We start from the raw sequence: 25,039 nt of genomic DNA on the forward strand, positions 1-25,039 counted from the left end.
AAGAAATCCTAAGAGAGCAAAGCCCCAGTTCCCTTAAGGGGTTTGGGTAGGTTTTTGGTTATTTTCTTGGGCTATAGATGTTTCTTTTCATTGGAAGTTTGAAATATGTTTCTATGTCCCTTATCCAGAGAGAAAATGAGGTTGGACTCAAGGATATCTCTCTTTTCCCTTATTTCTCTTTCTTAGGTTTGGAGATAGAGGCTGAAAAGAAACAAGAGGGAATAAAAAATGTATAGGCATGATGAGACAAAAAGTAGATTATTGATTCAGCACCTCAACTTAAGGCATTATCTGTGCTACCAAGGTTATTTTTAATTCATTGGTATAGAAATTTGTATATTGATGCAAAGTAAGTTTAATTTTGATACATTGGCATAGAATTCAAATGTAAGATTATTCTTCAAACAATAGACATATACTTCTATGCTATATGAGGTATCATATCTATACCACTCAAGGAGAATACAAGGTTTACCTCGAGTTCCTTGAAAGTGCTATTGCAGGCTATCTAGGCACTATTCTCTCTGCAGTCAAAATGAGGACATTTTGTCCAGTGGCTTGGTTGCCACATTTGAAGCCATCTCCATAAGGAGGCTCTTTGATGTTCATCATCTTCTTTGAGGTAGTCTGGGTGTTGCCAGGAGCTTGCCTGTCTTTTTGTCAAAGAATCCTGAAAACAATAAATACATCTTTAAATGTCATATTCTGTAGGACTCTGATGTTTCTGAAGTCCTTATCTAGCTATTTTACCTTATCTGTCTATAGAATCAGACCTATCTGTTATGCCTAGGATGTATATTCTTGTGAGATAAATAGACTAGTAATTGACATGACCATGATTGGATCAATTGACAATTAACGTGTCTAACTAACATTCTGAACACCCTGCAGTAGCACTTGAGTGCTATAGATACCTTACCTCATATTAGAGTAGAAATATATACATATATTGTGTGAAAAATAGTCTCAATTGATGTGGCCTTGTTCTCTTTTGGTTTCTTCTGGCTGATTTCAGATGAATAATACCCTTGTAGCAGCCTGAAGAATTTGAGAAAATGGTTAAACCAGAGAGGAATACCGTTTGTGCTCCAGTTTCTGAATATTTAGAGATTCCAGGCTTAATAGAAATCCTGTGTGTGACAGTCTGAAATGCTGGACCAATTGGGAATGGAGCCTTTCTCTGATGCTGTCTTGGGAACACTCTTGTTCTGATAGAGAACAGCAACAGAAGCACTTGGACCTGGATCATGAAGGATGCAGCATGTCAGTGCCCAGCATGCTGAGAGGCACGAATCCTGTTAGGTCTGATCCAGCTCCAATTCCAGTTCTTTTCTTCTGAAAACATATAATGTCTCACATGCATTATACAGTCTTAAACTTATAAGTATATGAGGTATGTGAGGCCTACAAAACAATTGACACTAGTTTCTGCTCTTTGCATGAGCAGTAGAAAGGCATCTGTAAATCTTCATTCATGCCATACAAAGAATGACATCTAATCCTATATCACAGGATTCTGTAACCAGTAAGGAGTGTTTTCTGTGCAGAGACATTCATGTCTCAGCCAGTCTTAGAGCTATTCTCATGTAGTGGGATTAGGAAGAAGAATTACCTGCTTGTTCTGCAGTTTTAATTCTTTACATCCTGACTATAGTCCTCTCCTTCATCATCTCCTGATCCCACCATCCCTCCCCTAGCACCCAGAGCGGGGGCCCTCCTCCCCTAATAACTGATATTGCTCATCAAATCTCATCTGTCCTACATGCATCCCGATCCTCTGTGGCCTGGCCAGGATGCCCCGCCATGAGGGAGTGATCCACACAGGGAGACCAGAGGCCATGTCAGAAGCAGTCCCTACTCCCCATATTGTGGGACCCACAAGTAGACTGTGTTGCCTATGAACTGCTATTGAGAAGAGTGTCTAGGTCCTCGCCATGCATGATGCTTGGTTGGTGCATCATATTCTGGGGCAGCAAGGATGTTTTAAATGCATATTTTATTTATTATAATTTGTTCACATTACCTCCTGATTGCCTTCCCCTCACTCTTATCTTCCCATTGTCACCCTCCCGCCTCTTCTGCTCGTTCCCATCCCCTAGACCTCTGGAAACAGCCTATTATGTCACATCAGGATAGTCTGCATCCCCTTCCACTGTGGGTTCACTGGGCCTTCTTGCCTTGGGGTAGTAACCAAATAGTGGGCACTAGAGTGCATGTCAGAAGCTCCTCACCAGCCCCCTCACCCCAACATGGGAATCAGCAGTTCATTGGCTACATCTGAGAAAGGGGTCTTGGTTCTCTGTATGCATTGTCCTTGACTGGTGCATCAGTGTTTGCAGACCCCCCTGTACCCCAATAGGTAGGCCTTGAAGGGCTCCCTGTGGAGCTCCTGCTTCTTGCTCGACCTTCCATCTTCCCCACTCTTCCCTACAACTCTCAGCATTCTGCATAGATTCCAGCTTCTAGATCCAGGGTCTGTCTGGTTCAATCCCCAATTGGGTGGAGTCTCTCAGAGGACATCTATGTTGGCCTAATATCTACTTATAAGTCAGTATATACCATGTGTGTTTTTCTGGGTCTGAGTTACCTCACTTAGGATGATCGTTTCTAGTTCCATCCATTTGCCTGCAATTTTCAAGATTTCCTTGGTTTTAATAGTATTCCATTCTATAAATGTACCTCAGTTTCTTTTTCTCTTCTTCAGTGGAGGAACATCTAAGTTGTTTCCAGATTCTGTCTATTACATATAAAACAGCTATGAACATAGTTGAGCAAATGCCCTTGTTATATGGTGCGGTATCTTTTTTGCATATGCCCAGGAGTGGTATGGCAAGGTCTTGAGGTAGAATTTCACCAATTTCCTGAGAAAGTGCCAGATTGAATCGCAAGTGGTTGTACAAGTTTGCACTCCCAAAAGCAATGGAGGAGTATTCCCCTTTCTCCCACCAGAAGGTATTGTCACTTCTGTTTTTGATCTTTGTCATTCATATAGGTGTAAGATGGAATCTCAGAGTCATTTTGATCTTCATTTCCCTGATGACTAGGCATGTTGAATATTTCTTTAAGTTTTTCCCAGCTCTTTGATTTGCTGTATTGAGAATTCTCTGTTTAGCTCTGTACCCCACTTTTCAATTGGGTTATTTGTTTTGGTGGTGCATAATTTCTTGATTACTTTATATATTTTTGATATTGGACATTTGTCAGATGTAGAGTTGGTAAGGGTCTTTTCCCAGTCTGTAGGCTGATGCTTTGTTTATTTGACTCTGTTCTTAGCCTTATGGAAGCTTTACAGTTTCATGAGGTCCCACTTATTAATTGTTGCTTACAGTTGCGTCAAGATACTTTATATTGTTTCTGGCTACTGTGAAGGATGTGATTTCACTAATTTCTTTCTCAGTCCATTTGTCATTAGTATACAGGAGGGCTACTGACTTTTTTGAGTTTATTTTGTATCTTGCCACTTGGCTGAAGGGGTTTATCACATGTAGGATTCCTTCATTTGAATTTTTGGGGTCATTGATATATACTACCCTATCATCTATGAATAGTGAATCTTTAAATTCTTCCTTTCATATTTCTATCTCCTTTTTTTTTTTTTTTTTTTTTTTTTTTTTTTTTTTTTGAAGGCTTAACAATTTATTTACTCCCATATTTTGTCCAAAATATCTTTATGTCTTAAATTTATTAATAGTTCCCATGTTAAAATCTTTATAGAGCAACATGATGAATACACGACAGTAGAATATATTCTTATCAACCCAGTATTTCTTTCTTTACAGATCCCATCCCTGCTTGTCTGCAAGCTTAATACTTTTGAATGGATGATGAATACCATGTATGCCAAAATAGATTTCATGTATTTATTTTAAAGTGTTGGGTCTTGTTAAATAGGAAATTTTCTCTGAATGGGGTTCATTTTGAGCATTTTAGCCTACACTGTAGGTTGGACTTCATTCTGGGACTGTTTTAGCCCTTTAGTAAGAAATAAACACTCTAGTATTAAGCTGGAACCTATTAATTATTCATGAAATCATTAAACATCAATAGACATTCAGAAGTTTCTTCATGAGAGATGACCTCTTCTGCATCCTCCAATTCTCGTTTGGTGCATATACAGGACTCTTTTTTTTTTTTTTTTTTTTTTTTTTAAGTCATCATTTTTTTTTTATTAATTTATTCTTGTTACATCTCAATGTTTATCCCATCCTTTGTATCCTCCCATTCCTCCCCCCCCCCATTTTCCCATTATTCCCCTCCCCTATGACTGTTCCTGAGGGGGATTACGTCCCCCTATATATTCTCATAGGGTATCAAGTCTCTTCTTGGCTACTTGCTGTCCTTCCTCTGAGTGCCACCAGGCCTCCCCCTCCAGGGGACATGGTCAAATGTGAGGCACCAGAGTATGTGAGAAAGTCGTATCACACTCTCCACTCAACTGTGGAGAATGTTCTGACCATTGGCTAGATCTGGGAAGGGGTTTAAAGTTTACCTCCTGTATTGTCCTTGGCTGGTGCCTTAGTTTGAGCGGGACCCCTGGGCCCAAATCTGCCTATCATATTTTTCTACTTGTAGATTTCTAGGACCCTCTGGATCCTTTTATTTTGCTGTTCTCCCATGCGTCTCTCATTTAGAGTCCCAATAGGATGCCTTCCCCTCTGTCCCAGTTTCCTGGTAAGTGAAGGCTTTCGTGAGACATGCCCCTTGGGCTAGTATGCAGATATAAGTGAGTATATACCATTTGATTCTTTCTGCTTCTGGGTTAACTCACTCATTATGATCATTTCTAGCTCAATCCATTTATCCACAAATTTCGGGAATTCCTTGTTTTTAATAGCTGAGTAGTATTCCATAGTGTATATGTACCACAGTTTCTTTATCCACTCTTCTACTGAGGGACACTTAGGCTGTTTCCATGTTCTGGCTATTATGAATAAGGCTGCTATGAACATGGTTGAGCAAATTTTCTTGTTGTGTGCTGGAGCATCTTCTGGGTATATTCCAAGGAGTGGAATAGCTGGGTCTTGAGGAAGCCCTATTCCCATTTTTCTGAGATAGCACCAGATAGATTTCCAAAGTGGCTGTACTAGTTTGCATTCCCACCAGCAATGAAGGAGTGTTCCTCTCTCCCCACATCCACGCCAGCATGTGGTGTCGCTTGAATTTTTGATCTTAGCCATTCTGATGGGTGTAAGATGGAATCTCAGAGTTGTTTTGATTTGCATTTCCCTGATGACTAAGGAGGTTGAGCATTTCTTTAAGTGTTTCTCAGCCATTTGATACTCCTCTGTAGAGAATTCTCTGTTTAGTTCCAAGCCCCATTTCTCAATTGGGTTATTCGGTTTGGTGGTGTTTAATTTCTTGAGTTCTTTATATATTTTGGATATTAGACCTTTGTCAGATGTAGGGTTGGTGAAGATTTTTTCCCAGTCTGTAGGCTGTCGCTTTGTTCTCTTGACAGTGTCTCCTGCCTTACAGAAGCTTCTCAGCCTCATGAGGTCCCATTTATTAATGGTTGACATTAAGGCCTGGGCCGTTGGTGTTCTGTTCAGGAAGTTGTCTCCTGTGCCAATATGTTCCAGGCTCTTTCCCACTTTTTCTTCTAAGTGAGTTAGTGTCTCTGGTTTTATGTTGAGATCTTTAATCCACTTGGATTTGAGTTTTGTGCAAGGTGACAAATATGGGTCCAGTTTCATTTTTTTACACATAGACCTCCAGTTAGACCAGCACCATTTGTTGAAGATGCTATCCTTTTTCCATTGAATGGATTTGGCTTCTTTGTCAAAAATCAAGTGACCATATGTGTGTGGATTCATATCTGGGTCTTCGATTCGATTCCACTGATCAACCAGCCTGTTGCTGTGCCAGTACCATGCTGTTTTAAGTACTATTGCTTTATAGTACAGTTTGAGATCAGGTATGGAGATTCCTCCGGAGCATCTTTTATTGTACAAGATTGTTTTAGCTATTCTGGGTTTTTTGTTTTTCCATATGAAGTTCAGAATTGAACTTTCAATGTCTTTAAAAAATTGTGTAGTTATTTTGATAGGGATTGCATTGAATCTGTAGATTGCTTTTGGTAGGATGGCCATTTTTACTATGTTAATTCTCCCGATCCATGAGCAAGGAAGATCACGCCATCTTCTCAGGTCATCTTCAATCTCTTTCTTCAGAGTTTTGAAATTTTTTTCATACAAGTCCTTCACTTGCTTAGTTAGGGTAACTCCTAGATATTTTATATTGCTTGTGGCTAATGTGAAGGGTGTGGTTTTCCTAATTTCTTCCTCTGTAAGCTTGTCATTTGTGTATAGGAAGGCTACAGACTTTTTTGAGTTAATTTTGTATCCAGCCAATTTGCTGAAGGTGTTTATCAGCTTTAGGAGTTCTCTGGTGGAGTTTTGAGGGTCACTTATGTACACTATCATATCATCTGCAAAGAGGGATAATTTGACTTCCTCCTTTCCCATTTGGATACCCTTGATCTCCTTTTGTTGTCTTATTGCTCTGGCTAGAACTTCGAGTACTATATTGAAGAGATATGGAGAGAGTGGGCAGCCTTGCCTTGTTCCCGATTTGAGAGGAATTTCCTTGAGTATCTCACCATTTACTTTGATTTTGGCTATTGGCTTGCTGTATATAGCCTTTATTATGTTGAGGAAAGTGCCTTGTATCCCCGATCTCTCTAAAACTTTAAACATGAATGGGTGTTGAATTTTATCAAATGCTTTCTCTGCATCCAAGGAGATGATCATGTGGTTTTTTATTTTCAGTTTGTTTATATGATGGATTACATTGATGGATTTCCGTATATTAAACCATCCCTGCATGCCTGGAATGAAGCCTACTTGGTCATGATGAATGATATCTTTGATGTGCTCCTGTATTCGTTTTGCAAGTATTTTATTTAGTATTTTTGCATCTATGTTCATAAGAGAAATTGGTCTGAAATTCTCTTTCTTTGTTGAGTCTTTGTGAGGTTTAGGTATCAATGAGACTATGGCCTCATAGAATGAATTTGGTAATTTTCCATCCATTTCTATCTTTTGGAGTAGCTTGAAGACTATCGGTATTAGCTCGCCCTTAAAGGTCTGGTAGAATTCTGCACTGAAACCATCTGGCCCTGGGCTTTTTTTGGTTGGGAGACCATCGATGATTGCTTCTATTTCTGTAGGGGAAATGGGACTATTTAACTTGTTTATCTGTTCTTCACTCAACTTTGGCAAGTGAACTTGATCAAGAAAATCGTCCATTTCCCTTAGATTTTCAAATTTTGTGGCGTATATGCCTTCAAAGTAGGATCTTATGATTCTTTGAATTTCTTCAGTGTCTGTTGTTATGTCTCCCTTTTCATTTCTGATTTTGTTCATTTCAATACTGTCTCTCTGCCTTTTAGTTAGTTTGGCTAATGGTCTGTCTATCTTGTTGATTTTCTCAAAGAACCAACTTTTGGTTTTGTTGATTCTTTGGACTGTTTTCTTAGTTTCTAATTTGTTAATTTCAGCCCTGAGTTTGATAATTTCCAGGCGTCTACTCCTCTTGGGTGTTTCTGCTTCTTTTTTTTCTAGGGCTTCCAGTTGTGTTGTTAAGATGCTTATGTGCGATGTTTCCAATTTCTTTTTAAAGGCACTTAGTGCTATGAATTTTCCTCTTAGCACTGCTTTCAATGTATCCCACAAATTTGGGTATGTTGTTTCTTCATTTTCATTGAATTTCAGAAACTCCTTGATTTCTTTCTTTATTTCTTCCCTGACCCAGGTGTCATTTAGCAGAGAGTTGTTTAGTTTCCACAAACGTGTAGGCTTTTTGTTATTTCTGTTGTTGTTGAATTGCAGCCTAAGAGCATGGTGATCTGATAGGATACAAGGTATTATTTCAATCCTCTTGTATCTGTTGAGGCTTGCTTTGTGACCTACGATGTGATCAATTTTGGAGAAGGTTCCATGGGGTGCAGAGAAGAAGGTGTATTCTTTCTTGTTTGGGTGAAAGGTTCTATAGATATCTGTTAGATCCATTTGACCCATGGCATTGGTTAATGATGTTATTTCTCGGCTTAGTTTCTGTTTCAATGACTTATCCTTCAGTGAGAGTGGGGTGTTGAAGTCTCCCACTATTATTGTGTGGGGATCGATGTGTGGTTTAAGCTTTTTTAGGAGATCTTTTACATATGTGGGTGCCCTTGTATTGGGAGCATAGATGTTCAGAATTGTGATGTCATCTTGGTTGACTTTACCTTTGATGAGTATGAAGTGTCCTTCCTCATCCCTTTTGATTAATTTTGGTTGAAAGTCTATTTTGTTCGATACTAAAATGGCTACACCTGCTTGCTTCTTGTGACCATTTGCTTGGAATATTTTTTTCCAACCTTTTACCCTGAGGTAATGCCTTTCATTATGGGTGAGATGTGTTTCTTGGATGCAGAAGAATGTTGGGTCTTGTTTATGTACCCATTCGGTTAGTCTGTGTCTTTTTATTGGAGAATTGAGGCCATTGATGTTGAGAGATATTAATGACCAGTGACTGTTAAGAGTCTTAATTTTGATGTTGTTTCCAGTCGAGCGTTTGTGTAGTTGTGTTTTTGCCATGGGGTAGTTATCTATTTCCTGGGTAGTCTTGGTTGTAGCTTGACCCTTTGGGATGGAGTTTTCCTTCTAGTACCTTCTGTAAAGCTGGGTTTGTGGATAGGTACTGTTTGAATTTGTTTTTGTCATGGAATATTTTGTTTTCTCCATCAATGGTTATTGATAATTTTGCTGGGTAAAGTAGTCTGGCCTGGCATCTGTGTTCTCTTAGGGTTTGCAGGATCTCTGTCCAGGCCCTTCTGGCTTTTATGGTCTCTGCTGAGAAGTCAGGTGTAATTCTGATAGGTTTACCATTAAATGTTATTTGGCCCTTTTCCCTTGCAGCTTTTAATATTTTTTCTTTGTTCTGCATGTTTTGTGTTTTGATTATTATGTGGCGGGCAGTTTTTCTTTTCTGGTCAATTCTATTTGGTGTTCTGTAGGCCTCTTGTATGTTTATAGGCATCTCTTTCTTTAGATTGGGGAAATTTTCTTCTATGATTTTGTTGAGAATAGTTTCTGGGCCCTGGAGTCTGATGTCTTCTCTTTCTTCAATGCCTATTATCCGCAAATTTCTTCTTTTCATGGTGTCCTTAATTTCTTGGATGTTTTGTGTCAGGAGTTTTCCAGATTTGGCATTTTCTTTAATGGTTGATTCAATATCTGTGATTGTATCTTCTAGCCCTGAGATTCGTTCTTCCATCTCTTGGATTCTGTTAGAAAAGCTCACCTCTGTGTTGCTCGCCTTCTTCTCTGAGGTCTCACGTTCTCGTTTTTCTTCTGTCTGTGTGTTTATCATTGAATCCATTTTCATTTTCAGATCTTGAACTGATTTTTTGATTTCTTTCATCTGATTTTTTGTATATTCCTGAGTTTCTTCCATTGCCTCTTTATAGGTCTTCAGAGCTTGAACCGTTTTAGTTATTTCTTCCATCTGGTTGTTTGCATTTTCCTGCAATTTTTCCAGTTCCACTCTATGTGCTTCTTTTATGTCTCTCACCTGTTTGTCTGCGTCTTCCTGCATTTGATTACGAATTTTATTTGTTTCCTCCATTATCATCCTCATTACTAAGGATTTGAGGTCATTTTCTTGTATTTCCGTTGTATTTGAGTTCTCTGGGTGGTTTTCTTTGGGATAGCTGGAAACTGGAGACGCCATGTTGTTTTGGGGTTTTTTGCGTATGCTTTTTCGTTGTCCTTTAGACATCTTGCCGTCTTTGTTTTTGTTGGGTAGCTTCCAGAGTTGAATGGAGGGTGTCTGATGATAGATTCACTTGTTTTCTTACGATTTCCCTAGGCTGCGAGCTCAAAGCTTCACTGGTGTGGATGTTAGGAGGTTAGCCCTGTTGTTCTGGTCTCTCACAGCCAGTGATCCTCAGTCCCTCTCTGCTGTGGATCCTGCAATTGTTCTGGGTCTCTGAATGAGCGTTGGGTCAGGCCAAGGTATCCACAGCCTTCTGTGTTCCCTGCCAAGTCCAGCCAGGAGCACTGGGACCGAACCACGGGCAGAACTCAGCTAGATTCTCAGGGCCAGAACCGTCTGCCAAGCTCAGCTAGGGATTTTGGGCCCAAAATGCACACAGGGCCCAGCCAGAATTTTTGGGCTGGGACTACGCACCAAGCTCCACTAGGGCCTTTTGGCCCAAAGTGCGTGCTGTGGTCAGTTATTGACTCAGGGCCCGAACTGACCACCAATCTCAGCCAGGAATTCTGGATTCAAACTGTACACTGTGTCCAACCAGAGTCTTAGAGCTGGTGGAACCGAGAGCTCTGTCCAGCCTGTGCCACAGCAGGAGAACTGCGGCTGCTCTGAGTTAGCGCCAGTGGTGGAACAAGTGCTCCGCCCGCACTGTGTCCCCGCAGGGGAGCTGCCGCTGAGCTGAGGTGGTGCCTAGGATGGAACCGAGCACGTCACCAAGCCTGCGCCACAGCAGGAGAACTGCGGCTGCTCTGAGTTAGCGCCAGTGGTGGAACAAGTGCTCCGCCCGCACTGTGTCCCCGCAGGGGAGCTGCCGCTGAGCTGAGGTGGTGCCTAGGATGGAACCGAGCACGTCACCAAGCCTGCGCCACAGCAGGAGAACTGCGGCTGCTCTGAGTTAGCGCCAGTGGTGGAACAAGTGCTCCGCCCGCACTGTGTCCCCGCAGGGGAGCTGCCGCTGAGCTGAGGTGGTGCCTAGGATGGAACCGAGCACGTCACCAAGCCTGCGCCACAGCAGGAGAACTGCGGCTGCTCTGAGTTAGCGCCAGTGGTGGAACAAGTGCTCCGCCCGCACTGTGTCCCCGCAGGGGAGCTGCCGCTGAGCTGAGGTGGTGCCTAGGATAGAACCGAGCACGTCACCAAGCCTGCGCCACAGCAGGAGAACTGCGGCTGCTCTGCGTTAGCGCCAGTGGTGGGACAAGTGCTCCGCCCGGACTGTGTCCCCGCAGGGGAGCTGCCGCTGAGCTGAGGTGGTGCCTAGGATGGAACCGAGCACGTCACCAAGCCTGCGCCACAGCAGGAGAGCTGCGGCTGCTCTGAGTTAGTGCCTGTGGTGAAACCAAGTGCTCCGCCCAGACTGTGTCACCGCAGGGGAGCTGCCGCTGAGCTGAGGTAGTGCCTAGTGTGGAGCAGCGTGCTCAACTAAGCCTGCGCCACAGCAGGGGAGCTATGGCCACGCTGAGTTAGTGCCTCAGGCAGAATTGTTTGCTGGGCCGGGCCAATACCCGGGACTCTGGGGCCGAACTGTCCGCCGAGTCCAATCTGGGTCCAAAGGCTCCACGCGACCCAAATCCTGCCCCGAGTCCCCTCTCCCGCAGCAATTCCCACCAGCCACCACACCAATCGCCTCCACCGGAAGGCTATGAGCTGCAAACCTCAGCCGCCGCTGCTGGTGCCGCTGGTGCTGCCGCCTCTACCGCTGCCGCTCCGATCAGAGAAAAACCACGCTCCTCCCGTGTGCAGGGGCACGCAGGTCCTCCGCACCCTGGTCCCTCTGAACCGTGGAGCACTCCCGCTGCCGTGATGTTCGGACCTCGGTGTTCCTGGCTCAGAAATCTGTGCAATTCCCTGAATTGTTCACTGGAGCCTCCAAACGCGGTCCACACTGCTCGCCGCCATCTTGGATCCCCCCTATTTCTATCTCCTTAATCCCTTTAGCTGTCCCATTGCTGTAGCTAGGACTTCATGTTGAAGAGGAGCAGAGAGAGTGGACAGCCTTGTTGTGTCCCTGATTTCCATGGAATTGATTTTAATTTCCTTCCTTTTAGTTTGATGTTGGATATAGGCTTGCTCTGTATTGTCTTTACTATGTCTAAGTAAGTGCCTTGTATCCTCAATCTCTCTAAGACTTTTAACATGAAAGGGTATTGGATTTTGTCAAATTCAGTTTCAGGATCTAAAGAGATGATCCTGTGTTTTTTCCCTTCAGTTTGTTCAGATGGTTGATTACATTGATGGATTTCTGTATATAAAAGTACTCCTGCCTGCCTGGGATGAAGCCTACTTGGTTATGTTGAATGAGATATTTGATATGATCTTAGATTCAGTTTGCCAGTATTTTGTTGAGTATTTTTACATGTATGTTTATAAGGGAAATTGGTCTGAAATTCCTTTTCTTTTTTGGTGTCTTTTTGTGGCTTAGGTATTAAGGTGACTGTGGCTTCGAGAATGTGTTTGGTAGTGAGCCTTCTGTTTCTATTTTGTGAAATAGTTTGAGGTATATTGGTATTAGTTCTTCTTTGAAGGTCTGGTAGAATTCTGTACTGAATCCTTCTGGCCTTGGGCTCTTTTTGGTTGAGAGATTTTGAAGACTACCTCTATTTCCTTACGGGATATAGGAATATTTATTTTGTTTGCCTGATCTTGAGTCACCTTTGGTAAGTGGAATTTATCAAGGAAATTGTCCATAACATTTAGATTTTCAAATTTTGTGCTATATAGGCTTCTGAAGTAAGACTTAATGATTCTTTGGATTTCTTCAGTATCTGCTGTTATGTATCCCTTTTCATTTCTGATTTTGTTCATTTGAGAACTCTTCCTTTGCCTTTGAGTTAGTTCAGCTAAGCATTTGTCTATCTTGTTAATTTTCTCAAACAACCAGCTCTTGGTTTCACTGATTCCTTGGATTGTCTTCTTTGTTTCTACTTTTTTATTTTAGCTCTGAGTTTGATTGTTTCCAGCCATTTACTCCTCTTGAGTGTATCTGCTCCTTTTTTTGGTAGGGTTTTCAGGTGTTTCATTAAGTTGCTTGTATCCAATGTGCCCCATTTCTTTCTGTAGGCATTTAGTGCTATGAACTTTCCTCTTAGCACTGCTTTCATTGTTTCCCAAAGGATTGGATATGTTGTGCCTTCATTTTCATGTAATTCTTGGAAGTCATTAATTTCTTTCTTTATATCACTACTTTCTCAGATGGCATTGAGTAAAACATTGTTTAGTTTGTCATGTGTTTATAGGCATTTAATGAATTCCATTGTAGTTAATATTCCGATTTAGACCTTGGTGTTCTGATAAAATGCAGGGGATTATATCAATTTTTTGTATCTCTTGAAGCTTTTGTTGTGACTGGTTATATGGTCGATTTTGGAGAAGATTCTGTGTGTTGCATAGAAGAAGTTATACTCTTTTGTGTTGGATGAAAAGTTCTGTGGATGTCTGTTAGCTCCCTTTGTTTCATGACCTTTGTTAGCTTTATTATTTCTCTATTTAGTTTCTGTCTTGAAGATCTGCCCATCTTTGTGTTGAGATCAATGTGTGATTTAAGCTGTAAAAGGGTTTCTTTTACAAATGTGGGTGCTATAGTATTTGGGGCTTAGATATTCAAGATGGTAATGTCCTCTTGGTGGATTTTTTCTTTAATGAGAAAAAAGTGTCTTCTCCATCTTCTTGAACAATTTTAATTGAAAGTCTATTTTATCAGATACTACGTTGGTTACTCCAGCCCGCTTCCTGGGTCCATTTGCATGGAAGAACTTTTTCCAGCCTTTGCTCTCAAGTAATGCCTATTTTTGTTGCTGAAGTGGGTTTCTTGAATTCAGCAGAATGATGGATCTTGTTTCTGCATCCATTTTGTTAGTCTGTGTCTTTTTACTAGAGAGCTGAGGCCATTGATGTTGACAGATACTAGTGAGCATTGATTGGTGGATCCTTTTATCATGGAGTTGGTGGTGATTATGTAAGGCTGTGCCCATTTTGGTTTGGTTCTTGTGAGATTATCAATATACTTGTGCTTTCTTGGGTATAGTTGACCTCATTGTGTTGGAGTTTCCTTCTACTATCATTTGTAGATCCATATTGGTATTTAGATATTGTTTAAGCTGGGTCTTGTCATGGAATATATTGTTTTCTCCATCTATAGTGATTGAAAGTTTTGCTGGATATAGTAGTGTAGGTTGACTTTGGTGGTCTTTTAGTGTCTGGATGACCTGAGCCCCAGCCTTTGTGGCTTTCATTGTCTCTGTTGATAAATCAGGAGTATTTTTGATGGATCTGCCTTTATATATTACTCAGCCTTTTTCTTTGCTGCTTTTAATATCTTTTCTTTGTTCTGCAGACATTTGTTTTGATTATTATATGGAGGGAGTAGTTTCTTTTCAGGGCTAGCCTATCTGGTGTTCTGTAGGCCTCTTAAGTATTCAAGGTTATCTCTTCTTTAGGTCGTTGAAAATTTTTTCTATGATTTTGTTGAAAACATTTTCTTTTCATTGTAACCTGCCATCTTCCTTTTCATTTACTCCTATATCTTGAGGTCATGCCTTATCATGGTCTCCTTGATTTCTTGGATGCTTTGCAACATGAATTTTTCTGTTTTAATGTTTTCTTTGATAGATGTATCTATTTCTTCTTGTACTTCTTGGATAAATCTGTTCATTTCTTCTTCATAATTCTCAAATAACTGTATAGCATAGCTTTAAGGTCATTTTCTTGAAATCCAGCTTCTTGGGAGTAACGGTTGTTTTCTGTGATTTCTGGTAGAACTATATTGTCCTGGTTACTGTTTGTCTTCTTATTCTTTCCTTTAGGCATCTGCTGAGGAGGCTTGGGATTTCTAAGCTAGCAGTCATGGGTCGAATACTTATGAAAGACAGGTGCTTCATTTACTGGGTTGGCAGATACTGTCCTTCTGGAGTTAGATTGATCTAAGCTCTGTCACCTAGGATCTGAGATTTAATAGGTTCCTCTGCCTACTTGTTCTCCTTCGTGGAATCAGCTAGAGTAGAACAGTGGCTGGGAGGCCAAAATGCTGTGTTGTTTCCACAGTTTGGATCCTTTATTTTGAAGGGGGCCTACCCTCTCTAGTTTAACTCATAGGACTGAAAAGTGCTTAGTTTGTAATTCCCAGCCCCAGGGGAAGTCCAGACATGGTAGGATGGAGGTAGAGGTGTGGGCTTATTATTCTCCTTCCCAACAGTTCAGTCTGAGAAGGCCCCAAGACTGTGATTTGGATCCACAGCCTCTTCTGTCACAGGGATTTTTGTGCCTCTTAAACTCTGTTTCCGAGGAGTTGGCACACCCTCCAGCATTTGGAGGAGTGCAGGGTGCTTTTGTTTTGTGGTTCCTAAATGGGTCTCAGAGGGGGATAGGTTGTACATCTGGGATGGTGTTGGGGGGAAGCTTTTTCTGCACCTTTCCAATTTTCAGTCTGAGAGGTCCCCAAGACTGTGTGTTGGATATGCAGCTCATCAATTTTTGCTGTTCTGTGCAGTGCCACTGCCACTGATGCAGAACTCTTGTTCCTTTTGTTTCCATTCCATCTGTGGGCCTCATAGTCGGCTCAGAAAAATTTTTATAAGTAGTTTTTTTTCTTATTTTGGCTTTGTTTATTAGTTTTTGTGTACATGTCAGAATCGCTTATTAGGCCTAAGGGTCTAGTTTGTGCTAACGCTGTTTTTAGTTGTTAGGGTTTAAGGAAAACGACGGGATGACCACGTGAACATCAGTCTCAGATTTATGGAAGATTGTTTGAATTCTCCACATGAAGAACAGACTGGTTATGGCCATGGTCTGAAATTGGGAATCATACCATGGCATTGGTCTGACTCTAAGGCAGGCTTTCTTGGCTTGGAGAGATGGCTCAGAGGTTGAGAGCACTGGCTTCTCTTCAAGAGGTCCAGAGCTCAATTCTCAGGAACCACATGGTGGCTCACCACCACCTATGACATGATCTGATGCCCTCTTCTGTCATGCACATTCAGAGGACATTCAGGCAGAATACTGTAGCAATAATAACTAAATCTTTTAAAAAAGAAAAACTGTAACTAGGTGGGAAACAAGGAGGATGTCAGCATTACATCATTTAGATTAGCTAAACATAAGAATTGATTTTTTTCTGAGTATAATATACCCAGGTTGCTAGACAATTTAAGCTGATTGGCTAAGATAAGATATAGACTTTGGGATTTTTCTGTTCCCTACTGTTCTAGGTGAAAGAAACATAGCAGGGTATCATGGTTTTTGTTTAAATAGAATATGAATCATTAGTTTAAGTAGAATGTTCAACAAGTATTGAATTGTAAGTAAAAAGCTATCAAGCGCCCAGGCAAGTAATTTTGCTTTATGATCACAATTGAGACTTGGAGACTAAATGGTTTGATATGCTAAGAGTGGTAGCTGGTGCTAGCAGAGGAGCCACATATATGCTAGGAAATGAAGTAAGTCTCATGGGAAGGGCTCTGGAATTTAAGCAGGTTAAAACAAAGTCTCCTCAGGACTCTTAGTGGGTTACAGTGTCAAGCACAAATATGTATGGTGCTGTCTTTCTTTTAATTTGACACAGCTATTTTGCTTTTTTGAGACTGTGTGTGTGTGTGTGTGTGTGTGTGTGTGTGTGCGTGTGTATGTGTGTGTGTAGCTGTGCCTGTCCTGGAACTAGTACTGTAGAGCAGGCTGGCCTCAAGTTCCCTGATATCTACCTACCTCTACCTCTACCTCCAGAATGCTGAGAATATGGGTTCCAAATGCACAATCAGGGCACTGTTTGTTATAGATTTGAAAGAACAATTTTCAGATTTACATGAAAATATTAAAAGAAAGAAAGCTAACATAATCCTGAATAACAAAGGAACGCTTCAGATATCACTATCCCTGTGTTCCAATTGTACTCCAGAGCTATAGAAGTAGACACTTTTAGTATTAGCATAGACACAGACACACTGATAGACATAATCAAATTGCAGATTCACATATAAATTATTACACCTATGGACCCTTAAGTTTTCTTTTTTCAGTTTTTCTTTTTTTAAGTGTTCAATGTAAAAAAGCAAAAAACACATGCAGAAAGAGAAGACAGCATATTCAACACATTTCCCTGTCAAAATGGGTGGCTGCATTTAAAAGACTCAAAATATATCCATGTTTATATTACTGCACAGAAGTCATTTTAAATGAATCAAAGACCTCTGCCAGGTACTTTGAATGTGACAGAAGAGAATGAGGACAATTCCCTTGAACTCATTGGGACAGGAAATGACCTCATGAAAATGAAGAGCTTCATTGAGCAAAGAAGCAAATCCATGAAGAATTCAAAAGAAGCTGGGTGGCATTGGCACATAACTTTAATGCCAGCACTTGGGAGACAGAACAGTCTACAGAGTGAGTTCCAGGACAGCCAGGGCTACACAGAGGACCCCTGTGAAAAAAATAAAAAAAAAGTGGAAAAATAGGACAGAAAATGTTTGAAATCATGTGAAGGCTTTTTGTTTTGTTGTTGTTGATTTGTTTTGTTTTTGTTTTTGCCCAGAAAGGGTTTTTCTGTGTACCCTTGGCTGTTTTGGATTTGCTTTGTAGACTAGGCTGGCCTCAAACTCACAATGATCCCTATAACATCCTGGGCCCATTTCTGGGATTAAAGGCCTGCACCACCTCAGGGGCATAATGAGTAAAGTATTGATGCAGTTAAAAATACAGGTGTAGCTGGCCAGTAGAGGTGAATGCCTTTAATCCCAGCACTTGCCAGGCAGAGACAGGATGATCTCTATGAGTTCAAGGTTAGCCTGGGTTAGCCTCTTTGACAGTCTAGGGTACACAGAAACACTCTGTCACAAAAAAATACCAAAACCAACCAAACACCAACAACAGAAAAAACCCAGGTCTGAACTGATACTATCAAAGGAGGAGACACACCAACCCTCCACTCCAGGAAGCCTTCTCTCTATACCCACCTTCTATAATCCACAGCTCACCCATGAGGAAGTTCAGGGAGCTGTGCACTAACCTTAGCTCACAGCCCAACTCTTTGCTTAAAGTACCAAATCATCTAGTGTTTTGCTCTAGAATTCTCCAATGGAGAGCCTAAATGGCTCCCAGCTGTCAGCTGCCCTGGGATTAAGGCTTAATTGCCTGAGGGGATGAGAAGGACAGTAAGGGGCAACATGGTAGCTCCAGCTTTTAATGTCCTGGGAGGCAGAGGCAGGCAGATCTCTGTGATTTTGAGGCTTGCCTGGTCTACAGAGGGAGTCCAGGACAACCAGGGCTGTTAAGCAGAGAAACTCTGTTGAAAACAAAAATAACAAAGAAAAAGAAGAAACAAACAAACTGGGTGGGGAGGGTGATGAGAGGGGGTGGGAACAAAGAGAGAGGAGGACTGGAGGAGAGGAGGAGGAAGGACAGTAACAGTACCATATAACTCATATTTACCGAACCACACATTTACCTATCTGTCTTTGAAAGTTCCTTATTTCTACGAGTTATCGCTCTTTATTATTTTGAGCTTTGAAGCTTTTAGCATTACAGTTGACTTCACATGTAAGAAAATCACCTCCTATTTTTGCTGTCTGTCCCAGAAAACACACAGGGACCTCACACTGACTCTATCAAATGCTTTGTTTTGACCTGTGATTTTACCATCTTAATCATTTAGATCCCAGTGTCCCACCTCCTGTTAAAACTTGGATGTATATTCTTGTGATATAAATAGACTAGTAACTGACATGACCATGATTTGAGGAATTGACAACTAACTTCTCTAACTAACTCAATTCTCTGGTGGGACTGAAGAGCAAATAGGTTAGCTTCAGAATTATGCTTAGTTGTTTAGGGGTTGAGATGTTTTTAGGTCTAGATAAATGTTTTAAGTTGATATAGATGAGATAAGATAGATACTCATTTTCTTTCAGAATTTTAGGCTCACCAAGATAGGAAAATGTTTTATTCAAGGTTGCCAACTAGAAATAGCCAAAAAACTATGAGTGTAACATTAATACAGTTCCTAATTCTTTCATAGTTCTTCATGCTCTATGTAGTGTATTTTGTATGTGTGTAATAATCTAAGTGTCTATGCAAAAAAAAATAATTTGAAAAAGAAAAGGAAACATAGTCAACCACTTTAATAGTAGCAATGAAAGGATAACATTAGGTAAGGAAATACTTAGGAAACACTAACATTGTGGATTAAAGCTTCCCATGATCATGTATGGCTAGTGCAGAAGAAAGGCCTGACAGGGGGATGGAAGGTTCCAGGAGGGTAACTGTATATGAGGGAACTCTTGGCTACATTCAGGAAGCTGACACATCCACCCTCACAGTCAAGGAGCACGCCAACCTGGCCCACTGGCTTCTCTACATAGTGGTGGATTCCTGGGAAGCTGGAGAAGAGGGTGTAATGAGTATCCACCTTCACACACAAGAGGAGAAATGAACTCTTAGATTCAATCTGGTGCCTTGTGTCCATTAACCAGTCATCCTGACAGACCCCTACAACCCAGTCCCAGGAATCTCTCAAATCGATCTCCCAGTAATATTTCCCAGAGGTGAAGCTCTGTGATCCCCGGGCAGCAAAAGTGTGTCCAGTAGATTCCACAGTCATCCCATGACGCTGAGATCTCGAACAAAATCTTTTCATGTTATGTAATAATCGGTCCATGTTGTAAGTGAATATCGAAACATTTTCAAAGGCAATGTTCACTGTGGGAAGAGGCAACAATTTAGTTAAAATGACCATTTACATTTCTCAAGTGAAAGAGGTACCTGGACACTTCCTGAATAAGACTAGAGAGTTCCACGAAAGCCTTCACTTACCAGGAAACTGGGACAGAAGGGAAGGCATCCTATTGGGACTCTAAATGAGAGACGCATGGGAGAATAGCAAAATAAAAGGATACAGAGGGTCCTAGAAATCTACAAGTAGAACAATATGATAGGCAGATTTGGACCCAAGGGTCCCACTCAAACTAAGGCACCAGCCAAGGACAATACAGGAGGTAAACTTTAAACCCCTTCCCTGATCTAGCCAATGGTCAGAATATTCTCCACAGTTGAGTGGAGAGTGTGATACGACTATCTCACGTACTCTGGTGCCTCACATTTGACCATGTCCCCTGGAGGGGGAGACCTGGTGGCACTCAGAGGAAGGGCAGCAGGTAGCCAAGAAGAGACTTGATACCCTATGAGAATATATAGGGGGAGATAATCCCCCTCAGGAACAGTCATAGGGGAGGGGAATAATGGGAAAATGGGGGGGGGGGGGGATGGGAGGATACAAGGGATGGGATAAACATTGAGATGTAACAAGAATAAATTAATAAAAAAAGAAGAAAAAACACAGAATAGCACAGGAAAGGGCACTGTGTTTTTCAATAACTACAAAATAATTGATTCACGGTAGGAATTACGACTTTTAACCTCATGCTCTTTTTCTTTATTTATTTATCTGAATATTTACCTCTCTTATATCTCTAAACAGTTTTCTACAACATAAAATTTATCTCAAGATTTATAAGAAAATTGTATAAACTTTAAAAAATATTTAATTTTAATTTTAATTTATGTACATGTGTTGGTGTAGGGGTGTCAGATCTTGGAGTTACAGACAGTTGTGAGCTGCCATGTGGGTGCTGGGAATTGAACCCGCTTCAGAAGTGCAAGCAGTGCTTTTAACCACTGAGCCATCTCTCCAGCCCCGTGTAAACTTTTTGTAATTCAGAATTTGTGAATTCGTTGCGTGTTGCTTAAAATGTTTTAAATATGTAACCAAAAAGTCATGTTAAACATGTAAAAATAAAAAGTGTGTATATAGTTAAAAAAAAAAGACTAAAGAGTTAAATGTGTCTCAAATACTTCAATGCCAAAAAATTCCACATGAAACAGAGTAGAATCATGATTTTAAAAAAATTTTCATGCTGTAGAGAAGGGAGTTTCAGCTTATTTCTGTCAGGTGACTTTTAATTGCACTGGGAAATTGGAAGACATATGTACTTTATTGAGGTCCACAGCATAGGTTGTTCTCCATAAAAAGTTATTTCTAAGATTAGGCAGTAAATGTTGGTACTTCTATTTGTATGTCAGGAACCCTGTTTCTACTCAAGGAAAGGCTAAAGATGCATTAGAAGTGGTTCCTAGGGAGTCACTGGTCTAACTTTAACCCCTTGTTCCTCTGATGTTCTTGCCCTGTGAGGTTGAATTCCTATTTCAGTACTCAGGCACTGCCTCATATCCTGTCAACTTGTTTTATTTTCTTGCTCTGTATATAGTTTTTTATGTTCATTATTCAGTTCTCTTTGATACAGAGTCTTGATATACATTTTTGTCTGGTCAGGGACTCATTTAGTTGACAAGTCTAGCCTCAAACATATGGACCATCTTCATGTCTCTAAGTTTAATGTTGTGATTACAATGTATACCACTATGTTTTTACTCTAAGATGTGTAGTTTACTTCAAAAATTCAACTGGTAAAATGTTTGTGAAAAAAAAATCAAATATTTGCAGTGTTGGGTATACTTCATATGACTTAGATGATGACTGAATTAATTTATCTTTCCTTGTGTCTCAAGGAACAACAGATAATGTATTTTCAGCCTGGATCAAATATTAATAATCATGAACAATTTTGTTTGTAACATGACCCTGTGAATAAATAGAATTATACATGTGGGTTTCATAGGCATATCATTCAGCAGAGGTAAAATGTTTGTGTGTACAAAGCTTATCTCACTGTTGAAGGGCATCTCTGGTCATTACATCAGTTCTGACACTCACCTCGGAAGCAGTTGGACCTTTCAGTGAGTCCAGTGATGGGCAGGGCCCTGAGTTCTGGTTTCATAGGCTGGGGCAGGCACAGCTGTACTGACTCACTCCTGCAAGGAGAAGAAGACATTGATCTGCCTGGTGCTAAAGACATCATCACAGAGATCAGGAGAAATCCTGACTCCAAGTTCAGTCAATGGCTCAGGGGTTAAGTCCCTATGCACACAAGCCTGACAACCTCAGTTCAATCTCTGGAACCCATGGTGGAAAGAGAGGACTGACTCCACATATGTGCAATGCGCACACACACACATGTGCTTTCATAATTCCATTTAATAAAAACACTGGAACATCTTTCAGACAAGCACTTCCTATATCATAGGCTCCCTGTGATCAGGGTTCCCTAGTCCCCCTAGAATCTCCTATTTACTCTTTGTGAAGCCCTTCCTGCTACCTGTCCTTTCTCCATGCTCTCTGCCATTTCTTCTATACCAGGAAACTACAGCCCATGAGCCTCAACGTTTATGATTTCAAAACTAGAAATCTTACCATCTAGTCCTCTTGCTACACTTCCATGTGATAGAGAAAGCAAAGGTACTTTCTGGAAATGAGGTTTCAAGTCATATACATGACAACAATTTCAAACACATCACCCAAACAAATGAGTATTTCTATATAAAATAGATTGGTAGCTCTATAGCTTAGTTCAGAGTATCCTGTCTTGCAGTGGGAAGTAAACTCACCACATGAACATGGCCTCCAAATCCTGCAAAGAAAATAAGAAGAACTTAGTTTTCTGAAGGAATTGAATACAATGATGACTATCAAGTTCCCATAAATGTTAGTCATCATCACACTGATCGACCCTGCAAATTTATTTTGCAGCCTCAGTATAATGCCCACTCTGCAGGTTAGCAGAATGGAATTCTTGGTGAGAGCAGAAAGTAGGCCTACACACACCACAAATAAAGACCTTAAATCAAAACACCAACCTCCAAAATAACCATCAATATACAGCTTGTGAAAACTACAAATTAAGCAAGAGAGTTCTTTAACAACCTGATTTGGGCTTTCAGAGAAGCAAGCTACAAGAGCAAAAGTGAGGTATAAATGGGGAATCTATAGACACAAGGTCAACAGGCTTGTTCTTCTAAGAGAAATCAAATGGCAAATGACTGAGTTGGCCAAATATCTGCCTACAGTTACTTTTAGCCTCAGTCTCCTACCCACCATCCACAGAGTTGACATTCTTTTCTCTCGTTCTATGATAAAATTTAGTTTCTCCAGATTCCCCATAAAACATCATCTCCCTGAGAACAAGTGCAGGTGATACAGAAAGCTCTCTTAGGTGTGACAGTCACCAGTGTGGGACTATGAAAATACATCCTTTTCATGCACGTTTCCACGCTCACCTGCAGCAGCAGCATGTATGGCTGCTGGGACATCGTCATCAGCTCCTGATACATCTCGATCAGCTGATTCCTCTTTTGGACCATCATGGCTTTACTTTTCCTGAGTTCCTCGAAAACAGTTTGCCCTTCGTGGTTCACACATTCTAGATGCTGCCTTTCTTCCTCATAGAGGTGTAGCTTCCTGTACTCTGTCCTGATCATCTCTTTTCGCAGAGTCACATAGTCCTGAAAGAAAAGGGACATTCTAGAGCTATTTACAGAGTATTTTATCCTCTCCACTGACTCTGTGTATGTTTAAATTTGACCAGTGCATCTTATCACTCTGCTGCACACACTGATTTATTGTGTCCACTTTTCAGAATTGTAAATTCATGAATTCATTTATTTCTTCTTTATCAATAGAACAAGCAGACAATCCCACTCCTTCCTATAAGCATTTTCATCTATGAAAGGAGATCCTGAACTACTTAAAGAAAGGGAAATTGACAATTCACATCTTTATTCTAATGTGGAACTCTGCATGCATTAGTTCAACATCATGGGGCACTTATAGAGGTGAATGCAGTGTGTGCACTGTCAGCAGATCACTCATTAGCCTCAAACTTCTCTGACACATGTCCAGGGCATCCTTCTGCAGACAGGATTGTATTTTACACTAAAACCTTGAAGGGAACAGAAAATGTTTTCCTAGCATCACATGCCATGACTTAGACTCAAATGGCAAATGACCAAGTTTGCAAATATCTGCCTCAAGTGGCTTTAAGCTTCAGTCTCATACTCACCATCCACTGAGACTTCATTGTCCTCGCTGCCTCTAGATTCTCCTGATTTTCTTGGGTCTTCTCCCATAAAGATGCCATCTGCTTTAGAAGTCTCTCCTGTCATAAAAGTAAGTATCCGGTTTAGATAAATAGATACTGGTAAATGACTCTTCAGCAAGGAACACAATACTTTAGGGAGAGTAGAAGGATGATAATGTTCCTTATTTTTTTTGCTTTTGGTAACTATGAATTCTAGACATCAGACTACAGAAATACTATATACAACATTACCCTTTGCTCAGTGGAGTCATTAATGTGCCAGACTGATGTTTGGGTAATTTATGTCTGATTTGGATGCCCAAATTGCAGTGTACTTTCTGCAACTTGTCCTCAGTCCTAAGTACCTTTTAAACACACTGATGCCTTAGTTTATTCAGCGGTGGCCTGAGCGTAATGTACCAACTAACTATAAATGATCTTTACACTTGTGGTTTTCCCAAGCTATGTTTACATTTATCATCACTCTTCCTCCATTAGCTATTTTATAATTCCACCATTCAGGACACAATGGCTTCTTCATACTGAGGACAGGCATCTTCCTGTCCTCAGCTAAGCTCCCACTCTTCACCTTTCATGTTCTCTCAGAAACATCACTTACCATTTGCCCCTCAGCAGCTGCTTCAATGGGACAGTGTCTGTGACCCATGTGCTCCTGGGAGTCAGAGCACAACTGACAGAGGGGGATCCAGTTCTCCTCACAGAAGATCCTCTTTGTCTCCTTGTGGGTCACACACCTGTGCTCCTCAGAGCTCAGGTACTTCATGAGGCTGTGTTGTCTGGCAATGGACACCAGCCTCTTCAGAAGAATGTTGGTTCTGAGATCCTTCTGCTGGGATGGATGCCTACACGTGGGGCAGGGAACAGGGAGCTGCTTGTCTTCCCAGGAAAGGCAGAGGCAGGCCCGACAGAAGCTGTGGCCACAGCTGATGGTGACTGGGTCTGTAAGGCTGTCCAGGCAGATGAGGCAGGTGAGCTCTTCCTGGAAGGCTTGTGAGATGTCTGGCTCCATTTTTCCTAGGAAAGAAAACAAAATGATGACTACTGGATCCAAGGGAAGCCAGAGACTGCAGAAAATCTGATTCAAATTGTAATCGAGTTCTGTCTATGAATAAACAGTCCTTGTTTGTTGTATGACCAAGAGAAATCTAAGCATAGGATTGTGGGTGCATGTTTCCTGTTTCACTTTCCCTGATGGAAACAGAGATTGATCTCATGGCCTTCTGTGTCCTCCTATCTGCCTTTCACCAGGTGACTAAGGTCAAACTGACACCTTGGTTCAAAGTCAGAGAAAACCTTTCAGTGTTTTGGGTGGG

The 25,039-nt window shown here is 41.1% G+C and overlaps 1 protein-coding gene across 1 annotated transcript; it reads right to left on the reverse strand.

The window, feature by feature from the left end:
* Positions 1-18,937: 18,937 nt before the first annotated feature.
* LOC127183874 (tripartite motif-containing protein 43B-like) lies at positions 18,938-24,735 on the reverse strand. Its single transcript, XM_051139975.1, has 6 exons — positions 24,325-24,735; positions 23,688-23,783; positions 22,906-23,130; positions 22,237-22,259; positions 21,506-21,603; positions 18,938-19,434 (listed from the first exon to the last, which is right to left on the reverse strand). Exons 1-6 carry the CDS (start codon positions 24,733-24,735, stop codon positions 18,938-18,940), a joined length of 1,350 nt encoding a protein of 449 aa, XP_050995932.1.
* Between the last annotated feature and the right edge of the window lie 304 nt (positions 24,736-25,039).

This window comes from Acomys russatus, chromosome 32 (assembly GCF_903995435.1).
Source record: "Acomys russatus chromosome 32, mAcoRus1.1, whole genome shotgun sequence".
Taxonomy (NCBI): domain Eukaryota; kingdom Metazoa; phylum Chordata; class Mammalia; order Rodentia; family Muridae; genus Acomys; species Acomys russatus.

Bases quoted from the DNA above. Each gene is read 5' to 3' on its own strand.
- LOC127183874 (XM_051139975.1), bottom strand. From the start codon at position 24,735: ATGGAGCCAGACATCTCACAAGCCTTCCAGGAAGAGCTCACCTGCCTC. The intron at 21,604-22,236 runs GTGAGTTTACTT...TTCTCCTTGCAG, and splicing joins TTGGAGGCCATGTTCATGTG to GAGTGAGTCAGTACAGCTGT. The intron at 19,435-21,505 runs GTGAGTGTCAGA...CTCTTCCCACAG, and splicing joins AAGGTCCAACTGCTTCCGAG to TGAACATTGCCTTTGAAAAT.